The sequence below is a fragment of the Salmo trutta genome, chromosome 30, assembly GCF_901001165.1.
Source record: "Salmo trutta chromosome 30, fSalTru1.1, whole genome shotgun sequence".
Taxonomy (NCBI): Eukaryota; Metazoa; Chordata; class Actinopteri; order Salmoniformes; family Salmonidae; genus Salmo; species Salmo trutta.
The window spans coordinates 27439278-27461188 of NC_042986.1; the positions used below are offsets into that span (position 1 = coordinate 27439278).

Here is a 21911-nt window from a genome sequence, read left to right on the forward strand (position 1 = left end):
GTAAGGTAACAAAATATGGAAAAAGGTCAAGGGGTCTGAATACTTTCTGAAGGCAATATACATTTATACTGACTCTACACACACCCACTCACATACAATCATGATATATGCTGCTGCTACTCTGTTTATCATATATCCTGATGCCTAGTCACCTTACCCCTACAGTATACATATCTACCTCTATCGAGCCAGTATCCCTGCACATTGTAACTATGGTACTGGACTGACCCTGTAAATAGTATGCTTACTTAATAGTGTTCTTTTTATTTCTTAATTTGTTTTTGTTCTACCTTGTTATTTTTAGTATTACATTGTTATTGAATACTCCATTGTTGGGGTTAGAGATTGCAAGAAAGGCTTTTCACTGTACTTGTGCATGTGACATTAAAACTAGTATTTTTTTAAAGAATATGAGTCGAGTTGCCTATATGACTGAGTCAATAGCAAAATACACTTAATTTAAGCTACTTTATACTAGGCTACATAGTCTGACATGCTAGAAAAATGTTTTTTTATCAGTGCTAATGAGTAAACTAGAGAAAGATTATCATTATGGTCACTCACCTCAACATAGCTAACATTTTCCTTGCCTAATTGTAACACAATCCAAACGGAGATTCAGTGAATACAAAAATCTGCCATTGATTAATGTATTAATAGGAGTCTACATTCTTGTCTTAAAATGGCGTTTTCCCAATCAAAACGGTGCTGAAATTATAGTTGACTACACTCGCCTACTGCATTAAATTATTTAAAATGTTTGGATGACTGAGTTTCAGTAAGTAAATTTTTTATACATGTATTCAATGGCATTAGCCTACTTGTTCCAATATTTTTGTCATTCAGTGATATTCATTCCCACAGTAATAATTAATTGATCCATCCAGTTTTGGTTAAGAAAATATGAATGCATAGTGGTGGGCTTTGCGAAGTGATGGGCGACGTGACGGGCGACGCGACATGCCTCTCAAACTTTAGAATTGCCCCGAAGATGTCAACAGCCTAGTAATGGGCACTGCCTAGCAACTATCATTAAGAAGCATCAAATCTCATGAATGCGCATTGCTTACAACTAATATTATTTTTGGTTGGTGCAACATGTGTAAATTCTGATCACAAAGTTGGACGTAGCATTTAAGATCAACTTTCTTTATGCGCAACTGGTGCAAGCGGTCCCAGAGGTATAAGGATAATTGGGGGTCTGAAACTAGGGTATTTGGTGCAGTGTATCGAACTGTCAAGTGGAGTTAAGCGAGGTTGTCCACTGTCTCCATATCTATTTATTATGGCCATCGAAATGTTAGCTATTAAAATGAGATCCAACAATAATATCAAGGGGTTAAAAATACAGGGCTTAAAAACTAGTGTCAACATTTGCTGATGACTCTAGTTTTCTTAACTCTGCAATCTGGATCCCTGCAATCTTATTTATGATCTAAATCATGTCTCTTACCTCTCAGAACAAAAACCTAATTATGTACCATATTACGTATTGGATCGTTAAAATATACTACTTTTACATTACCCTGTAGTTTACCATTGAAATGGTCTGATGGTTAAGTAGACATAATTGGTATTCATAACCCTAAATACATATACTCACTACAACAACTTTCAATAGAAATTTGGCAAAAATAGACAAGATCTTGCAACCATGGTGAGATAAATACCTGTCTATTTATGGTAAAATTACACTGATTAACTCCTTAGTCAAATCACAGTTTACTTATATTGCTGCCTACTCCAGACGACTCGTTTTTCTAATTATATGAGAAAAAAATATTTTACTTGATTTGGAATGGCAAGCCAGGCAAAATAAAACATGATTAATTATATAATGAATATGAGTTTGGGTGGCAAACATGATTAAAATCTCTCACTGAAAGCTTCAGTCATACGAAAGTTACACTTAAACCCAAACTGGTTCTCCAGCAGATTATGGCTTACCCGCTGTTCATAAATTGCCTTTATCCAGATTACAACATAACATTTTTGGTTAATTTAAAATGAAACCTCATTCAAAAAGTATTTCATTTTCTAAAACAAGCACTACAAAGCTGGTTATAATTTCAATTTCATCCTCCTGAAAAGCCAGGCAAAATATTACAACAAATATTATGATTAAACTGAGTGAAATAGAGAAAGAGCATAATGAGGGAGGGAGAGAGAGCAAGAGGGAGACATTTTTACATTTTAGTCATTTAGCAAACGCTCTGATACAGTGCATTCATCTTAAGATAGCTAGGTGGGACAACCACATATCCCAGTCATAGTAAGAACATTTTTCACAATAAAGTAGCTATCAGCAAAGTCAGAGCTCGAAAGGGGGATTTTTAGTTTTTTTGTTTAATTGTTGTTTTTTGGGAGGTGGGGAGGGGGTGCGAGAAGGGGGTGCTGTGGGATTATTTAAAATAGTGTTTAAAGAGGTAGGGATTCAGATGTTTTCGGAAGATGGGCAGGGACTCTGCTGTCCTAGCTTCAGGAGTACGCAGGTTCAACCATTGGGGTGCCAGGACAGAGAAGAGCTTGGACTGGGCTGAGCAGGAGCTGTCCTCCTCTGGGTTGGGCCAAGAGACCAGATGTGGCAGAACGGGATAGAGAGATGATTAGAATTACAGAGAGAGAGTGAGGGAGGGAGACAGAGGGAGATTGAGCCTACAGTATATCCTGAGCCAGACCAGGCAGCCCTGAGCTCTGCAGGCTGAGGGAGAGAGAAGCTAAATCCTGGGGTGGTGCTGGAAATTATGAAGATGAAGTTGACATTTTTTTTTTTTTACATTTCCCTTTAAAGCATGCTCTCTGTCCACATGTTTATAGGGTAGAAAGCTTGAGTTTTTACTCACCAATGTAACAACACAGTGTGGTCAAAGACTTAGTAACTTAGCTGTAGTCACAATCTGGTTATCTACAAGTACAAACATATTTATGTTTTGGGGTTATTACGTTTTTATTAATTTATTTCTGGAAATCTTCTAAACTATCCACAACTATTTCTCAACCTCATATGGAGAATCTACTCTGCGCTACCGAGTTCGTATGCTAGCTCAAGAGCTAGCCCAATCTAGCTAACGTTAGCTAGCATGTAATTACATTTCAGACCAAGTGTTGGCGGTGGCGAGCTACAATCCACCAATCACGAGGCAGTGTGATGTAAACAATGAACAGATGGGGCACGTGCGGCCATGCTGCATTCTCATCCATATATTTATATGTACATATCCTTATTCATCCCTTTACATTTGTGTGTATAAGGTAGTTGTGAATTTGTTAGATTACTTGTTAGATACTGATACTGCACTGTCAGAACTAGAAGCACAAGCATTTCGCTACACTTGCATTAACATCTGCTAACCATGTGCATGTGACCAATAAAATGTGATTTGATTCATGCTCTTCAGACTTTGTGGCTGTGTTATGTAGTGGGAACCCGTTAGCATGGCAGGTTGGTGCCTTCTTGCCGTGGGTCAAAAGATGAACTAGAAAATCATACCTACTTTAAATTGTGTAGTACCTTGTCTGTTTTCGGCATGTTCTCTGTGAAGTAGGCTATGAGAGTTTTGTAACTTCTCCAACTTGGCTTAGTGCTAGCGGCTAGCTGACTGATATCTGTAATCTATCTATTTTTGGTTTATTTTTGCTTATATGGCTATTGGATTTCCCTCACTCTCCCTCGCCGGTGTTGTGCTAGTTATGTTTGTGGTGGTTGGCTAGGCTAATAGCTTGTTGGCTAAATAACTAACGTTAGCTGGCTGGCTGGCTAGCTGGCTAAGATAAAGAATGTTTGTTATATGCAGTTAACTGGTTAGATAGCGTTATGTATTTCTAAAACTTGTGTTTACTTTAATGTAGCTGATAGCAACTGGCTGACTCATTCACTTTTAACGTAACGTTAGTAGGCTGGTAGGGCTAACGTTAATAGGCTAGTTGGCTAGCAGCCTTGGAAGTTGATTTGTAACAAGTATTTGCTTGTAAATTGGCTCAAAATGTAATTGAAACCAGAGGTCATGAGTGCAAATTATTTGGATTAATTTCCTACATATTACATCACATCCTGTGAAAACATTTCCCGACATGACTTCGGGCATTTTTTATTTATTTAATATCTTGAAAAATGTAAAAGTGAGGTGTAACTTTGCATTGGGACTTTTGATGCAAATAATAATGCAAATCCATATGTTACATGTGGTTAAATTTATGCTACCTACCCTTTAACGGCTTAGTGATAAATGATAGTGTTGCATGGTATATTGAAACTTCAGTTCTTTTCCGATGCTTGAACATTTAAAAATTGGTTCGGTACTAGATTTCTGTTACTTTCGGGTACTTCTGTCAGATGTGTCTCATGGATCAAGTCTGTCTATAAGCACAGCCAATCCCTTGTTATAACGCGCACTGTGGCTGCTCCACTTACTCACTGCTAGTCTGCACTGGAAGTCTGGGCTAGAGGTCGACCGATTATGATTTTTCAACGCCGACACCGATTATCGGAGGACCCAGAAAAGGCCGATGCCGATTAATTGGACGATTTTATTTATTTCTTTATTTGTAATAATGACAATTACAACAATACTGAATGAACACTTATTTTAACTTAATATAATACATAAATACTATCAATTTAGCTTCAAATAAATAATTAAACAAGTTCAATTTGGTTTAAATAATGCAAAAACAAAGTGTTGGAGAAGAAAGTAAAAGTGCAATATGTGCCATGTAAAAAAGCTAACGTTTAATTAAGTTCCTTGCTCAGAACATGAGAACATATGAAAGCAGGTGGTTCCTTTCAACATGAGTCTTCAATATTCCCAGGTAAGAAGTTTTAGGTTGTAGTTACTATAGGAATTAAAGGACTATTTCTCTCAATACGATTTGTATTTCATATACCTTTGACTATTGGATGTCCTTATAGGCACTTTAGTATTGCCAGTGTAACAGTATAGCTTCCGTCCCTCTCCTCGCTCCTACCTGGGCTCGAACCAGGAACCCATCGACAACAGCCACCCTCGAAGCAGCGTTACCCATGCAGAGCAAGGGGAACAACCACTCCTAAGTCTCAGAGCAAGTGACGTTTGAAACACTATTAGCACGCACCCGCTAACTAGCTAGCCATTTCACATGGGCTACACCAGACTAATCTCAGGGGTTGATAGGCTTTAAGTCATAAACAGCGCAATGCTTGAAGAATTGCGAAGAGCTGCTGGCAAAACGCACAAAGGTGCTATTTGAATGAATGCTTATGAGCCTGCTGCTGCCTACCATCGCTCAGTCAGACTGCTCTATCAAATATCAAATCATAGACTTAATTATAACATAATAACACACATAAATACGAGCCTTTGGTCATTAATATGGTCGAATCCGGAAACTATAATTTCAAAAAAGAAACATTTATTATTTCAGTGAAATACGGAACCGTTCCGTATTTTATCTAACGGGTGGCATCCTTAAGTCTAAATATTCCTGTTACATTGCACAACCTTCAATGTTATGTCATAATTATGTAAAATTCTGCCAAATTAATTACGGCCTTTGTTAGGAATAAATGGACTTCACACAGTTCGCAATGAGTCAGGCGGCCGAACCTGCTGTATATACCCTGACTGCTTGCACGGAACGCAAGAGAAGTGACACAAATTCATGTTAGCAGGCAATATTAACTAAATATGCAGGTTTAAAAATATATACTTGTGTATTGATTTTAAAGAAAGGCATTGATGTTTATGGTTAGGTACATTGGTGCAACGACAGTGCTTTTTTCGCAAATGCGCTTGTTAAATCATCACCCGTTTGTCAAAGTAGGCTGTGATTCGATGAGAAATTAACAGGCACCGCATCAATTATATGCAACGCAGGACACGTTAGATAAACTAGTAATATCATCAACCAAATGTAGTTATCTAGTGATTATGTTACAATTGATAGTTTTTTATAAGATAAGTTTAATGCTAGCTAGCAACTTACCTTGGCTTCTTGCTGCCCTCGCGTAACAGGTAGTCAGCCTGCCAAGCAGGCTCCTCGTGGAGTGCAATGTAAGGCAGGTGGTTTGAGCGTTGGACTAGTAACCGGAAGGTTGCAAAAAAACCCGTTCCTAGGCCGTCAATGAAAATAAGAATGTGTTCTTAATCTGACTTGCCTAGTTAAATAAAGGTGTAAAAAAAAGAAAAAGAAATAGGCAAATCGGTGGCCAAAAATCCCGATTACCGATTGTTATGAAAACTTGAAATTTTGAATGAATGCTTACGAGCCTGCTGCTGCCTACCATCGCTCAGTCAGACTGCTCTATCAAATCATAGACTTAATTATAACATAATAACACAAAGAAATATGAGCCTTAGGTCATTAATATGGTCGAATCCGGAAACTATCATCTCGAAAACAAAACGTTATTCCTGTTACATTGCACAATGTTATGTCATAATTACGTAAAATTCTGGCAAATTAGTTCGCAACGAGCCAGGCGATCCAAACTGTTGCATATACACTGACTCTGCGTGCAATGAACGCAAAATGACACAATTTCACCTGGTTAATATTGCCTGCTAACCTGGATTTCTTTTAGCTAAATATGCAGGTTTAAAAATATATACTTGTGTATTGATTTTAAGAAAGGCATTGATGTTTATGGTTGGAGCAACGTGTACCTAAGCGATTATATGCAACGCAGGACAGGCTAGATAAACTAGTAATATCATCAACCATCAACTAGTAATTATGATTGATTGATTGTTTTTTATAAGATAAGTTTAATGCTAGCTAGCAACTTACCTTAGCTTCTTACTGCATTCGCGTAACAGGCAGGCTCCTCGTGGAGTGCAATGTAAAGCAGGTGGTTAGAGCATTGGACTAGTTAACCATAAGGTTGCAAGATTGAATCCCTGAGCTGACAAGGTAAAAATCTGTCTTTCTGCCCCTGAACAAGGCAGTTAACCCACCGTTCCTTGGCTGTCATTGAAAATAAGAATGTGTTCTTAACTGACTTGCCTAGTTAAATGAAGGTCAACATTAAAAAATAAAAAAAATAAAAAAAATTGGCCAAATCGGCGTCCAAAAATACCGATTTTCGATTGTTATGAAAACTTGAAATCGGCCCTAATTAATCGGCCATTCCGATTAAATCGGTCGAACTCTAGTGTAGACCAGGGACACAAAATGTAAATGTCATCAATTTTTTATTCAGGCTGTAACAAAGCAAAATGTGTAAAAAGTCAAGCGGTGTGAATACTTTCTGAAGGCAAAAAATATATAATGTAATGATATTGAACTCAAAAGATGCCCAACGATTGAACAGAGCATTAGCTGAGTTTATCTGTCTGGATCAAGTGCCATTCTGTGACTTTGGCTAATATGCCTTCTTTTTTTGCTGTGGTATCGTTTGGGTATCGTTTTGGTATTGAGTATCCTGATGGTATCGAGTATTGTGATACTAAACCTGGTATCAGTATCGTGACAACACTATAAATTAAGTTAGGTTATTTTCCTATTGATGAGAGTAACTACAATCGTTCACAACACATACACAGTAGTGTGCTTTTCCCTTTCAAGTTTCTCTGCAGCGAGATGCCTTTAAATATTTCATCCCCTTGGCTGATAAATCGTATAGAGCAATTACTCTGTCACAGAATAAGCTGCAATCCACTGTCCCCGTTGGGCAGGCTCCCTGCTCCACTTTCTCTCTAAGTCTCAACAAGCAGGCAGTAAAAACACTGCTTTTATTGCACACTTGAACAGACTTTACCAATTTGTATTTTTGGGGGACAAACCTCTGACAAAAAACAAAGAAAGAGCTTTAATGTAGCACAGATCACAATAGAGGAGAAGTCACTGTTGTCCTAGCTACACGTGTAGTAACACAAATCAGGATTGGAAGTGTTAGTCATGGGATGGAGATTTTCTCCCCTGGAGTATTCCAGGGTGGTCAGGAGGGATCAGTACAGAGGAGAGGGCAGAGGAGAGAGAGGAAGAGGAGAAAAAATGGAGAGGAGAGGGATAAAGAAAATGGAGAGAGGGGGGAAAGAAAGGAGAGGAGAGTTGAAGTTAAGGAGAGAGCGAATTTAGAGGGACTGTTGAAATCAGCTGGGGAGTCAGCCCATTTATCAGACATGAAGACTTTTCCTGTCTACAGATTCCATGAGTCAAAACTTTATTATAATTTGAGGACCAAAGAGTGCAATGGAACTCTTAATGGGGCTCAGTACAGGGACTAATTCAGATGCACAAGCAGTCACTGACAGAGTCATTGTTTTAATAAGGGTCTTTGATCATAATAACATTTTACATTTACATTTTAGTCATTTAGCAGACGCTCTTATCCAGAGCGACTTACAGTAGTGAATGCATACATTTCATGCATATTTTTTTATTTTTTTTGTATTGGCCCGCCGTGGGAATCGAACCCACAACCCTGGCATTGCACGCACCATGCTCTATCAACTGAGCCACAGGGAAGGCCAATAACTAATAACTACTAGAACAAGACAGGACTGTCTTTACTTTCAGAGACTTTTAAGACAAAGTTGACTATTTTTACCATCACATAATGAGGTGCAGTAATCAAAGAAAATATTTTGGTTGGTACAAATAGTTGGACAGGGATAAAAAGGCTGACAACTGTATATCCAGGTGTAGTACCTCACATGTTGTATCGGTGAATAAAACATTTATGCTAAAACAAATTGCCACGTGAGCACAATTAACATTAGGAAGGTTCATGACCAGGCAGTTCCTTCTTCAAGGTTAATTGGCATGCCTTGTTGGTCCCACCACTTTAAACATCAACAGTAGCAGCAGATTCAACAAACCAAGCAAAGCAATTGGTCCTACAGACTTCCCCATTAAATAGACCTACTACCCAGATACAGGCAGATATAGGACCCATACAGGGCCCTGAAACATAGCCTTATCATACAGTATCTTGGCTACTGCTTGGAAATCACAAAAGGAAGAGAGGGTCATGCCTCAATTCTAACAGATATAAAGGATTTGTTTTGTATATGAGAGAGAAAGAAAGAGGCAGAGAAACAGAGAGAAAATAGAAGCCTGAACAAGTTCTTCCCTGGGGGTATGTTTGTGTTATTAGAGTTTCTTATATTAACAGTGTTGTTCACCTGGAATGTGACGGCTACTCTTCAGAGATTGTTCCATTTTGCTTTACAAGCACCATAAGGGAGACAATCTTTGCCTATAATGCTGCCTTGGTATTGACTGCTTTATCTAAACATCGTCGCTTAAGGCCAAAGTCGGACCATCAACAATTCCGAACATCCCCTGTACTTAACAGTTTAAACTGCACAAAACTATTTAAACTTAAGCAGTTTCTACAACATGTTCTGTATGTGTGTGAAAAATACAACAACATCAAAACCAGTTTAAAACAGCATCGCAACCTGTGTGTAATACTGAAAGTACTCACAGAAAAACATACAGTACTGCTTTTCAGCTGAACATTAGCATACTGGCAAATATCAATAAATGAAATAATGATTCAGCAGCAGCTCATATATGAAATCCCACACTACTAATATTTCATCTCTTCTTCTCCAATACTGAACGTCCACACACACAGCAATTGTGCCAGTACACACACAAACACACACAGGCATGAAGATAATTCACTCTTTTTAATATGGGCCTCCTACAGGCCTACCGTGTCACCGACGAGAATCATTATAAAATAAATAGAAATTGTTTGACATCCCTTCGGTGACACTGTGTAAAAAGCACTGCAATAGCATGGCAGTTTTTAATTTGACCCATAAACTAATCTGTTACATTAACCTTGTGTGTGACTAACTGTGCCTTTGTGTTGTGGTACCGGACAATTATTCAGAGTTTTATCATGTGCTAAAACTTTTTTCAGTCATGGAGGACAAAGGCAACCTCACAAAACATAAAGAAGAGCCAAAACAGAAGTGACATGGCCAAGCACCAGAAAACATTGTTAACACAGAAGACAAACAACTGAAACAGACATGAGGAAAGACCGTTTTGGCTCGATGAGAACACTTGTGTGACACACTCCTTCATTAAAGCATGTATTATTAAGCAGTTTTGGCAAGTCAGTTAGGACATCTACTTTGTGCATGACAAGTAATTTTTCAACAATTGTTTACAGACAGATTATTTCACTTATAATTCACTGTTTCACAATTCTAGTGGGTCAGAAGTTTACATACACTAAGTTGACTGTGCCTTTAAACAGCTTGGAAAATTCCTGTATATATAAAGGGAACACTTAAACAACACATCCTAGATCTGAATGAAAGAAATATTCTTATTAAATACTTTTTTCTTTACATAGTTGAATGTGCTGACAACAAAATCACACAAAAATAATCTATGGAAATCCAATTTATCAACCCATGGAGGTCTAGATTTGGAGTCACACTCAAAATTAATGTGGAAAACCACACTACAGGCTGATCCAACTTTGATGTAATGTCCTTAAAACAAGTCAAAATGAGGCTCAGTAGTGTGTGTGGCCTCCACGTGCCTGTATGACCTCCCTACAACGCCTGGGCATGCTCCTGATGAGGTGGCGGATGGTCTCCTGAGGGATCTCCTCCCAGACCTGGACTAAAGCATCCGCCAACTCCTGGACAGTCTGTGGTGCAACGTGGCGTTGGTGGATGGAGCGAGACATGATGTCCCAGATGTGCTCAATTGGATTCAGGTCTGGGGAACGGACAGGCCAGTCCATAGCATCAATGCCCTCTTCTTGCAGGAACTGCTGACACACTCCAGCCACATGAGGTCTAGCATTGTCTTGCATTAGGAGGAACCCAGGGCCAACCGCACCAGCATATGGTCTCACAAGGGGTCTGAGGATCTCATCTCGGTACCTAATGGCAGTCAGGCTACCTCTGGCGAACACATGGAGGGCTGTGCGGCCCCCCAAAGAAATGCCACCCCACACCATGACTGACCCACCGCCAAACCGGTCATGCTGGAGGATGTTGCAGGCAGCAGAACATTCTCCACGGCGTCTCCAGACTCTGTCACGTCTGTCACGTGCTCAGTGTGAACCTGCTTTCATCTGTGAAAAGCACAGGGCGCCAGTGGCGAATTTGCCAATCTTGGTGTTCTCTGGCAAATGCCAAACGTCCTGCACGGTGTTGGGCTGTAAGCACAACCCCCACCTGTGGACGTCGGGCACTCATACCACCCTCATGGAGTCTGTTTCTGACCGTTTGAGCAGACACATGCACATTTGTGGCCTGCTGGAGGTCATTTTGCAGGGCTCTGGCAGTGCTCCTCCTGCTCCTCCTTGCACAAAGGCGGAGGTAGCGGTCCTGCTGCTGGGTTGTTGCCCTCCTACGGCCTCCTCCACGTCTCCTGATGTACTGGCCTGTCTCCTGGTAGCGCCTCCATGCTCTGGACACTACGCTGACAGACACAGCAAACCTTCTTGCCACAGCTCGCATTGATGTGCCATCCTGGATGAGCTGCACTACCTGAGCCACTTGTGTGGGTTGTAGACTCCGTCTCATGCTACCACTAGAGTGAAAGCACCGCCAGCATTCAAAAGTGACCAAAACATCAGCCAGGAAGCATAGGAACTGAGAAGTGGTCTGTGGTCACCACCTGCAGAACCACTCCTTTATTGGGGGTGTCTTGCTAATTGCCTATAATTTCCACCTGTTGTCTATTCCATTTGCACAACAGCATGTGAAATGTATTGTTAATCAGTGTTGCTTCCTAAGTGGACAGTTTGATTTCACAGAAGTGTGATTGACTTGGAGTTACATTGTGTTGTTTACGTGTTCCCTTTATTTTTTGGAGCAGTGTATATACATACATACATACATACATACATACATACATACATACATACATACATACATACATACATACATACATACATACATACATACATACATACATACATACATACATACATACATACATACATACATACATACACACACACACACACAGTTGAAGTCGGAAGTTTACATACACTTAGGTTGGAGTCATTAAAACTCGTTTTTCAACCATATACACACACACACACACACACACACACACACACACACAAATAAAATGCTGAGCTGTAGTAATTAACACGTAATAATGTTAATACATTTAATGTAATAACCACCTGGGGGCTAAATTAACATAGCAGTCAACTATAACAAATCAGTAAGTTGTCCAAATAAATAACCAATGTGTTGGGGGCATATTGGAGCACTGTGCTGTCTCGTCAGTCAGCTGATTGGTAACTAGGGCCTAATTATGCTAATGAGTCTGGGAGATGATGAAGCACAAATGATAAACAGAGCTGCCAATCCAGCCTTTCACACTTCAATCACATGTCTGTCATAACCCACTTCACCTATTAGCTCCTAAATGTGTTCCTGAAACAAACATGGGTAAAGACCACAGGTGTCACGGGTGATCTGACATACTCATTTACCCAGTACGTTCACCATCATCTCTCTGTAAGACTTCATAGAACCCTGTGGCATTTAAATAAATCACACACTTCATGACATCTTCACAATTTATTCCCATCTAAAATATCAGATACCCATATCCCAGGTCTCTCTCTCCCTCATTTCCATATACCACAGCTGTTACGTATTTTGGAAATTAGCCTGGTATGAGTTTGGGGGATATTTCTGGCCCGTAATGAGGAGGGTAGGCTATGGGGTGGGAGCTCATTGCTATTTTATGATGAAGCACAGCGCAATGAAGAGGCGTTGAAACCCCCATCAACCTTTTGAAGCTGTGTGTGTGTGTGTGTGTGTGTGTGTGTGTGTGTGTGTGTGTGTGTGTGTGTGTGCGTGTGTGTGTGTGTTATTTGTACTCTAATCTCATCCATCTCGTTTGTTGAGAAGCTCTCAGGCTCCAGACCATTCCTGGCTAATGCATAAGAGATAGAGGCAGGTATTATACAGCAACATCATATCTCATTAGCAGGATGCCCGTTATGAATGTCAACATTAGAATGAGTATAGAGAAAACACAGACATGTCCCCAGATAGATGCTGTGTCACAACCAGCTCACTACAATATGCCTGTAAAGATTCAAACATGGTGCAACATATCTACCAGAAAGTCAATGTACTGGGAACTGTGCTCACTTCAGCAACATAATCACATCAAACACTAAGCCATCTTGAGCTTGAAGGGTCCTGTTGTGATTAAAGACAAAATATTTCAGTGCTATCATGCTTTAGGGCTCCAAATAGCTACACTGAACACACTTGACACATACACACCCGGACAACATGAACATGCTACTGTACCCAAAAGAGGCGGACTTCCACTTGCGGCAGGGGAAACTTCTCCTGCAGCTGGCCGACATCAGACTGGAAGGGCTCTCTGTGACGTCGATGGGCAGAGAGGCATGTCTCCTATAGAGAAACAGAGAGGAACAGAACACAGTCATCACAACCTGACTGGATATACTGGAGTCACATAGAGAGCGTTGACACTGAACTGGTTAACGTTAGTGTGAGTGTTGAGTGCCTCAGGATTGTTCCCCAGGAGACAAGAAGACCTTTTAGAGATGGAAAAATGGCACCAGTCAAGCCAGGGCCACCTTTCTGCTTTCACGCACAGCCTGATCGCACATTCAATCCATACATACAGTTGAAGTCAGAAGTTTACATGCACTTAGGTTGGAGTCATTAAAACTCGATTTTCAACCACTCCACACACTTTTGTTAACAAACTATAGTTTTGGCAAGTCGGTTAGGACATCTACTTTGTGCATGACACAAGTCATTTTTCCAACAATTGTTTACAGACAGATTATTTCACTGTACTACAATTCCAGTGGGTCAGAAGTTTACATACACTAAGTTGACTGTGCTTTTAAACAGCTTGGAAAATTCCAGAAAATTATGTCATGGCTTTAGAAGCTACTGATAGGCTAATTGACATCATCTGAGTCAATTGGAGGTGTACCTGTGGATGTATTTCAAGGCCTACCTTCAAACTCAGTGCCTCTTTGCTTGAAATCATGGGAAAATCAAAAGAAATCAGCCAAGATGTCAGAAAAAAAATTGTAGATCTCCACAAGTCTGGTTCATCCTTGGGAGCAATTTCCAAATGCCTTAAGGTACCACGTTCATCTGTACAAACAATAGTACGCAAGTATAAACAGCATCATGCTGTGGGGGTGCTTTGCTACAGGAGGGACTGGTGCACTTCACAAAATAGATGGCATCATGAGGAAGTGAAATTATGTGGATATATTGAAGCAACATCTCAAGACATCAGTCAGGAAGGTAAAGCTTGGTCGCAAATGGGTCTTCCAAATGGACAATGACCCCAAGCATACTTGTGGCAAAATTAAGGACAACAAAGTCAAGGTATTGGAGTGGCCATCACAAAGCCTTGACCTCAATCCCATAGAAAATGTGTGGGCAGAACTGAAAAGGTGTGTGTGATCAAGGAGGCCAACAAACCTGACTCAGTTACACCAGCTCTGTCAGGAGGAATGGGCCAAAATTCACCCAACTTATTGTGGGAAGCTTGTAGAAGGCTACCCGAAACGTTTGACCCAAGTTAAACAATTTAAAGGCAATGCTACCAAATACTAATTGAGTGTATGTAAACTTCTGACCCACTGGGAATGTGATGAAAGAAATAAAAGCTTAAATAAATCATTCTCTCAACTATTATTCTGACATTTCACATTCTTAAAATAAAGTGGTGATCCTAACTGACCAAAGACAGGGAATTTTTACTAGGATTAAATGTCAGGATTTGTGAAGAACTGAGTTTAAATGTATTTGGCTAAGGTGTATGTAAACTTCCCACTTCAACTGTATATGTTTAACATGTTACTCTACTATAGCTCTGTGATACAGTATAGTTATAGCCTTATACGGAGTTCCAAAATTAGAAATGAAAAGTAAACATTTTTATTTTGTTGTTTAGGATATTAAATATCATACCCAGCGCATTTCCTTAACACACATTTTGAATGTTAGATTTAAATGTGTTACACAGAAAAGCATTAATCACACTCTATAGAACTTAGTTTGATTTATTTTTGTAAGACTGGCCCAAATTAAAATCGATCTTTTGTCCGGGAAAGTCTACAGTTTGATCTGGCGTCTAAGATATCATACATAATATATAATGTGGGGGTTAACAAAAACACTTAGTTTTCTCCCACATTTGTCTACTTCCCACATCCTAAAAAGAGTCTATTGAGCAGCAGCATTATGGTTTTCATTATTCACATGGTTTCCTGAGCATTATGATCTATCAACAGCTACACCATGGAAACACAATACCTCAAAATGAATAATTGAGTAGAACAACAATATTTAGCGTAGCACACATATGATATTATTCATTCCGTAGGAGGATATTTTCAAATGAGTGAATTAATCATTGATATGACATTGGTGAGATCTTGCATGTTTAGATCATATGCAGTAGAGTGGAGCCATATGAACAAAATGTTCAGCAGGTATCTGGATACATTCATCATGAACACAGAGGCACTAGGAATGAAATACAACGCTAGAGTTCAGAGGTCACCTCCCAGAATCCACCTGAACCTGTCTTATAAAAGCACAACAGCTTATTGAAGGTTCTGTCTATGGCTCCGGCTACCAAATAAATCATCGGTGTGGCATGATGTAAAAAAAAACTTCAACCCTACTCGAGACTGAAGAAGAAAGAGTACAGACATGAAGCAATTCAAATTATTCCAAAGAATGAAAGAACACAAAATAAATGTTCATGTAGACAGAAGGTCAGGTTCTTTGTGATGTTTCTACACAGTATCAGACAGTCTTTGTATGTTTGTTTTCTGCACTGAAATCCATTTAGTCAAGGACTCCTCCTCCTGATCTCATCATGGCAATTTCTATCTTTCTTATCATCATAAACCTGATGTAGTTTTGCCCAGCAGCACTTCTCACTCATCTATAGAAGAGCTTCCATGGTCCCCGGTGGCACTTTTGGCCCGCTGACACTGGAGTCGGGACCATCCCCTCTTCAGTTCACCCAAGTCTGCCAAGAGTCTCTCAGAGGTCACGACCTTCATTAAGCACGGAGCCATTTACATGTGATTGAACATCTGTCTTGAATGCTGAATGGCGGCCATCCACCGTCACAGAGCTCTGATCCCATCTCTGTCAGACACACAGAGCGGCAGGACATGCCATCTGACATCTCTGTCAGACACACAGTGCAGAAGGACATGCCATCTGACATCTCTGTCAGACACACAGAGCAGCAGGACATGCCATCTGACATCTCTGTCAGACACACAGAGCAGCAGGACATGCCATCTGACATCTCTGTCAGACACACAGAGCAGCAGGACATGCCATCTGACATCTGTCAGACACACAGAGCAGCAGGACATGCCATCTGACATCTCTGTCAGACACACAGAGCGGCAGAGGACATGCCATCTGACATCTCTGTCAGACACACAGAGCGGCAGGACATGCCATCTGACATCTCTGTCAGACACACAGAGCAGCAGGACATGCCATCTGACATCTCTGTGAGACACACAGAGCGGCAGGACATGCAGCAGGACATGCCATCTGACATCTGTCAGACACACAGAGCAGCAGGACATGCCATCTGACATCTCTGTCAGACACACAGAGCGGCAGAGGACATGCCATCTGACATCTCTGTCAGACACACAGAGCGGCAGGACATGCCATCTGACATCTCTGTCAGACACACAGAGCAGCAGGACATGCCATCTGACATCTCTGTGAGACACACAGAGCGGCAGGACATGCCATCTGACATCTCTGTCAGACACACAGAGCGGCAGGACATGCCATCAGACATCTCTGTCAGACACACAGAGCAGCAGGACATGCCATCTGACATCCTCTGTCAGACACACAGAGCGGCAGGACATGCCATCTGACATCCTCTGTCAGACACACAGAGCAGCAGGACATGCCATCTGACATCTCTGTCAGACACACAGAGCAGCAGGACATGCCATCTGACATCTCTGTCAGACACACAGAGCGGCAGGACATGCCATCAGACATCTCTGTCAGACACACAGAGCAGCAGGACATGCCATCTGACATCTCTGTCAGACACACAGAGCGGCAGGACATGCCATCAGACATCTATACTGAAAGCAGTTTGATCAATCATTTGGCCTCGGTGTCTTTGCTAAGCCTCCATGGAGAATAGCCAGACTGGCAGGTAGGACGTCTGAAGTTATATTCACTATCATCTCTTTTCAAATTCACAGCTTTGTGAGAAAAGTAATTACAGTATGAATATAGGTGAGGAATTACAGTCACATCGTATTCTGGCACTATCACAGAGTATAATCAGTTCATGTCTTGCTTAAAAACACCTTCACAGAAAAGCCCAGAACACACAAAATGTCTCATTCCTGCACGTAAGCCATGACTAATATCAGCTGCTAATTGAATCAACGGCTGATGCCATTTACTACTTTTTTGGCTAAATTAATGATTCATTTGATCTCTCTCTGTCTGGCTCTCTCTCATGTATGTATGTATGTATGTATGTATGTATGTATGTATGTATGTATGTATGTATGTATGTATGTATGTATGTATGTATGTATGTATGTATGTATGTATGTATGTATGTATGTATGTATGTATGTATGTATGTATGTATGTATGTATGTATGTATGCATGCATGCATGCATGCATGCATGTATGTATGTATGTATGTATGTATGTATGTATGTGGGTGTTAAATTGTAGGACAGCTTCTCTACAAGCCAGCACCGCAGGCTGAGGCAACTTAAAGGCAAATCATCATAAATAACTTCTGTGTTCTGCTTGACCACCATGTCTGAACTCACAAGGAGCATAACAATCCATCTGTCTCAAAGACAAACCTCTTTCTCAGTGAGCTGTTATCATAGTTCACCATCATGCTCCATGGCAACGACATCTACACTCATGAGTAGTAGAGATCAACCTTGTTTGATCCCAGAGGAGTGCTACAGGCAAAACATTTCAAATGTTTCCCTGGAGAACTCTTCTAATGAATCCAGAGGTGAGGTACAGTGATAGCAGTGGACAACCCTCCTCACCAGGGACCGTAGTGAGTCTTCAAGCAGTGACAGCTCCTGACATTGCACTGTGACTGAGCAAGGTGCAAGCTTGAAGGTTAAACTGTTCTGTCTCACTGTGGTCAACTTGTCACAGACATTTCCTGCCCCCCAGTTGATATAGAGCTTCAAATTGCAATATTATTCCAGTACTGTGTAATAGCTACCCACATAATAATGTATCAATAATTGACTTCTACATGGCCTAACAGAAGTCTATTCAGGTGTGAAGTACTTAACAATAATCTGAAAAGGTGCAATTCCGTATAATTGCACCTTCACTCCATTACCATCATCACATCATAATGCTATATTATGTAGATGCTACAATGCTTTAGCTACGGGTAGGCCCCACTACCTTGACACAACAATGCTTTCCTGTTCTCCTGTATGACTGGCAGTGGTTTATTCAGCAGCTACTGGTGTTTTAACACATAATGTGAAGGCTTTGACCTGAACATGAGGGATCAGAGCAGTGCTTTGTTCTCTCTCCTTCTTCTTCACTGTAATAACAGGGAGGTTTTTATAATGCCTCTCTTTCTGTCTCCACACCTCCCTGCTGAGAATAACAGGGGAATGAAAAGCCACTGATCCTGCAAGGCCTGTTGTTGCAAAACGCCTCCGTTGAGCCGCTACAGGCAGGCAAACAGGCAGGCAAACAGGCAGGCAAACAGGCAGGCAAACAGGCAGGCAAACAGGCAGGCAAACAGGGAGGCAAACAGGGAGGCAAACAGGCAGGCAAACAGGGAGGCAAACAGGGAGGCAAACAGGCAGGCAAACAGGCAGGCAAACAGGCAGGCAAACAGGCAGGCAAACAGGGAGGCAAACAGGGAGGCAAACAGGCAGGCAAACAGGCAGGCAGGTATCACCACACTGTCACTCTGCTTTGGTCCCACAATATTCCTCTCAACGTCATATGAGGAACCTTGTTCAGGAACACACACAGAACGACAATTATGGCTTCTCAGACTGGAAGCTATATGGATGCTGTATGATCAAATGGCTTCATATAACAATGACAATGGGATTTAATCTAGAGATGGTACAGAGTTAATCATTACTATGCATTTATCTGTAATTCCTAGGTTATCCTCATTCATAGGGTAATGTTATTCTCATTTTGTGAAACATACTCAAACATACTTCCTAGACTTGAGCGATATACCATTTATACTGTATACCGGGGTATTTTGAAATACTGACGGTATGATTTTCAATACAGCGGGGGCTGCGGGGTTGGGTACTACGCCACTGCTTACAACTATAAGTTAAATATAACTAGAAGAAATCTAAGATGTGTCAAATAAATTATATCAAAGCTCAGGACACCAGCTATGCATTTGGTTTGCTAACATGCTAGCTAAGTGGCTAGATGTCTAGATCAAGCTTCTTGGTTACAGCAGAGACATTCAATCCCTCCTGGATCTGGGGCCTCATTTATAACCATTGTAAATTTAACACCAAATATAAAAATATTGAGATTTATAAACTTGGCGCAAGTCATACACAAGCATGTTAACCATTATAAATCAGACCTGTCGTAAAAAAAAAGGAGCATTATAACTTGAAATACGCCCCTAATTCACCTTTAAAGGTAAATGTAACTCCTCTATTTGCTGTATACTTTGGAAGTATTGGAATTAAGCCAAGACAGTATCAAAAAGGAAATAAAAATGGCAAACTTGATCAAATGTCTTTGGAGGTGTTGTCAGAATGTTTTCTTTGCAGTGACATTTACAGCAAAAACGATTGCAAATTGTTGTGGACCTGTCAACAGATCTTTGAATGCAATAATGTTTCCTGAACCTAAATATGCTGCACTGCCCGTGAATTATGAAACATTGTCTACACAAAAATATTAGATAAAACTACAGTAGGTCTACTTACAGTGGTAGCCTACACACTTCAATGCCACATTTCAATCTGTTAAGATCTACTGTGTTATAAGCCGCGCTCCCTGTCGGACGCATAGAGCAAAACCTTGAAATGATAATATCCTATCAAATAGGCCAATTAAATGAGAGATATACATGGTCATTTGTTGTATAGCTACTTCGGGAATATTAACTCATCATGGCCAGAAAAGGTGAGAAATGTATTCTGCAACAGCTATGATATACAGTATGTATTATGTTTATAAAGGAAAAATTGTCTACTTGAGAAATGTGACATTACAGTATTCAGACGTAGCCTACAAACGCCAGTGTAAAAGGTGAACCTTCTGTTCTAAAACGGATCTTCGGATTGGATCGCATAGAGCAAAATACTGGAAATAGCTTATCTCTATTTACTACTTTGATGTGGATCCAATTAAATGAGAGGTAGGACTGGGCCTCCCAAGTGGTCTAAGGCACTGCATCGCAGCGCTAGAGGCGTCACTACAGACCCGGGTTCGATCCCAGGCTGTGTCGCAGCCGGCCGCGACCGAGAGACCCATGAGGCAGAGCACAATTGGCCCAGCGTCGTCCGGGTTAGGGAGGGTTTGGCTGGCTGGGATGTCCTTGTCCCATCGCGCTCTAGCGACTCCTTGTGGCAGCCGGGTGCATGCACGCTGGCCCCGGTCGCCAGCTGTACGGTGTTTCCTCCGATACATTGGTGCGGCTGGCTTCCGGGTTAAGCAAGCAGTGTGTCAAGAAGCAGTGCGGCCTAGCGGGATCGCGTTTCGGCAGACACGTCTCTCGATCTTCGCCTCTCCCGAGTCCGTACGGGAGTTACAGTAACGGGACACAACTAACCACCAATTGGATATCAAGGGGTGAAAAGTACAACAAAAAAAGAGGGATGGGACAAATGGTAGCCTACACGAACTTGTTGTAGCCTACAGGCACGAGCAGCCTATGAAACCCTCAGTCAGGAAAAGTGGGTATTTTATTCTGCAATAATCATGAAAATGAAATAAATAATAACAAATATATGCCTATTTCAAATTATTTTTTAATGCAAAGATAAGAAAAAAAAATGTTTAAAAGTCAAATGTTTGTATATTGTTATTATATTTAGCTAGGCTAACTGTATTTTTGTTATGAATAAGTGTCATACATTCCCCGTTTGCACAAGGCTAAACTATTGCCTTCTTGCAATGCAATACTTCAACCACCTGAAACTGTGCGTACATGGTTTAAAGGAAGCCGTCTCACGTCAAGTTCAGTTTTTATAAATGCCAACTTTTGAGTGAAATCTGGCACACGCATGTTCTGGGGCATATTTTGTGTGTACGCAACATTTATAAATGAGGCTGCTGTTGCCGAAGTAGTTTTGTACCCCTTGTGTACACATTCTGTAATACCTTATACCCCGGGATATGGAACAGAAACGGTATGAAAATCTGGATAACGCCCAACACTAATACTTGCACACCTGCTCTGAAAAATTAGGAACTGTTATTAAATCATTTTTCATTCTCGGATGAATATTACTTTCATCCATCCCCAGCCCTCATACTGTATTGAGTGTGTCTGTGGGACTACTGGTGAGCTCTCTAGCTACCTCCAGCCTATTGTTCCTGGCTAGTCAGGCTTATTAATGAGTGCTGCTCTACACAGCAGCATCGTATCATCATCACCCATTCAGAGGAGAATAATCCAGCAAAACCAGGTCATTGAGGCTGTTCTGAGGCTGTTCACACCAGCAGTCAGTCAGTCAGTCAGTCAGTCAGTCAGTCAGTCTCTCACTCTGCTGGCTCCTAATCACATCTGAATGGAGACATCCATTCTGATTACAGTGGAGCAGGCCAATTAACCACAGCCATGTTGTTATTCCTCTCTCATTAGCCATCGAGTGTGTATAAGTGTGTATGAGTGTGAGTGTGTTTGTGCGTGCGAGTGTGTGTGTGTGTGTGTGTGTGTACACTCCCCCGGCGCT

The 21911-nt window shown here is 40.9% G+C and overlaps 1 protein-coding gene across 2 annotated transcripts in view; it reads right to left on the bottom strand.

Annotated features, from left to right (window-relative positions):
• The window catches only part of LOC115168400 (IQ motif and SEC7 domain-containing protein 1), a 223846-nt gene that overhangs the window by 141231 nt on the left and 60704 nt on the right, over positions 1-21911 (bottom strand). For both annotated transcript variants that reach the window (XM_029723636.1, XM_029723643.1), the window contains exon 3: positions 13248-13355. In XM_029723636.1, the coding sequence (XP_029579496.1) occupies positions 13248-13355 (108 nt within the window). The remainder of the gene's footprint in view (positions 1-13247; positions 13356-21911) is intronic.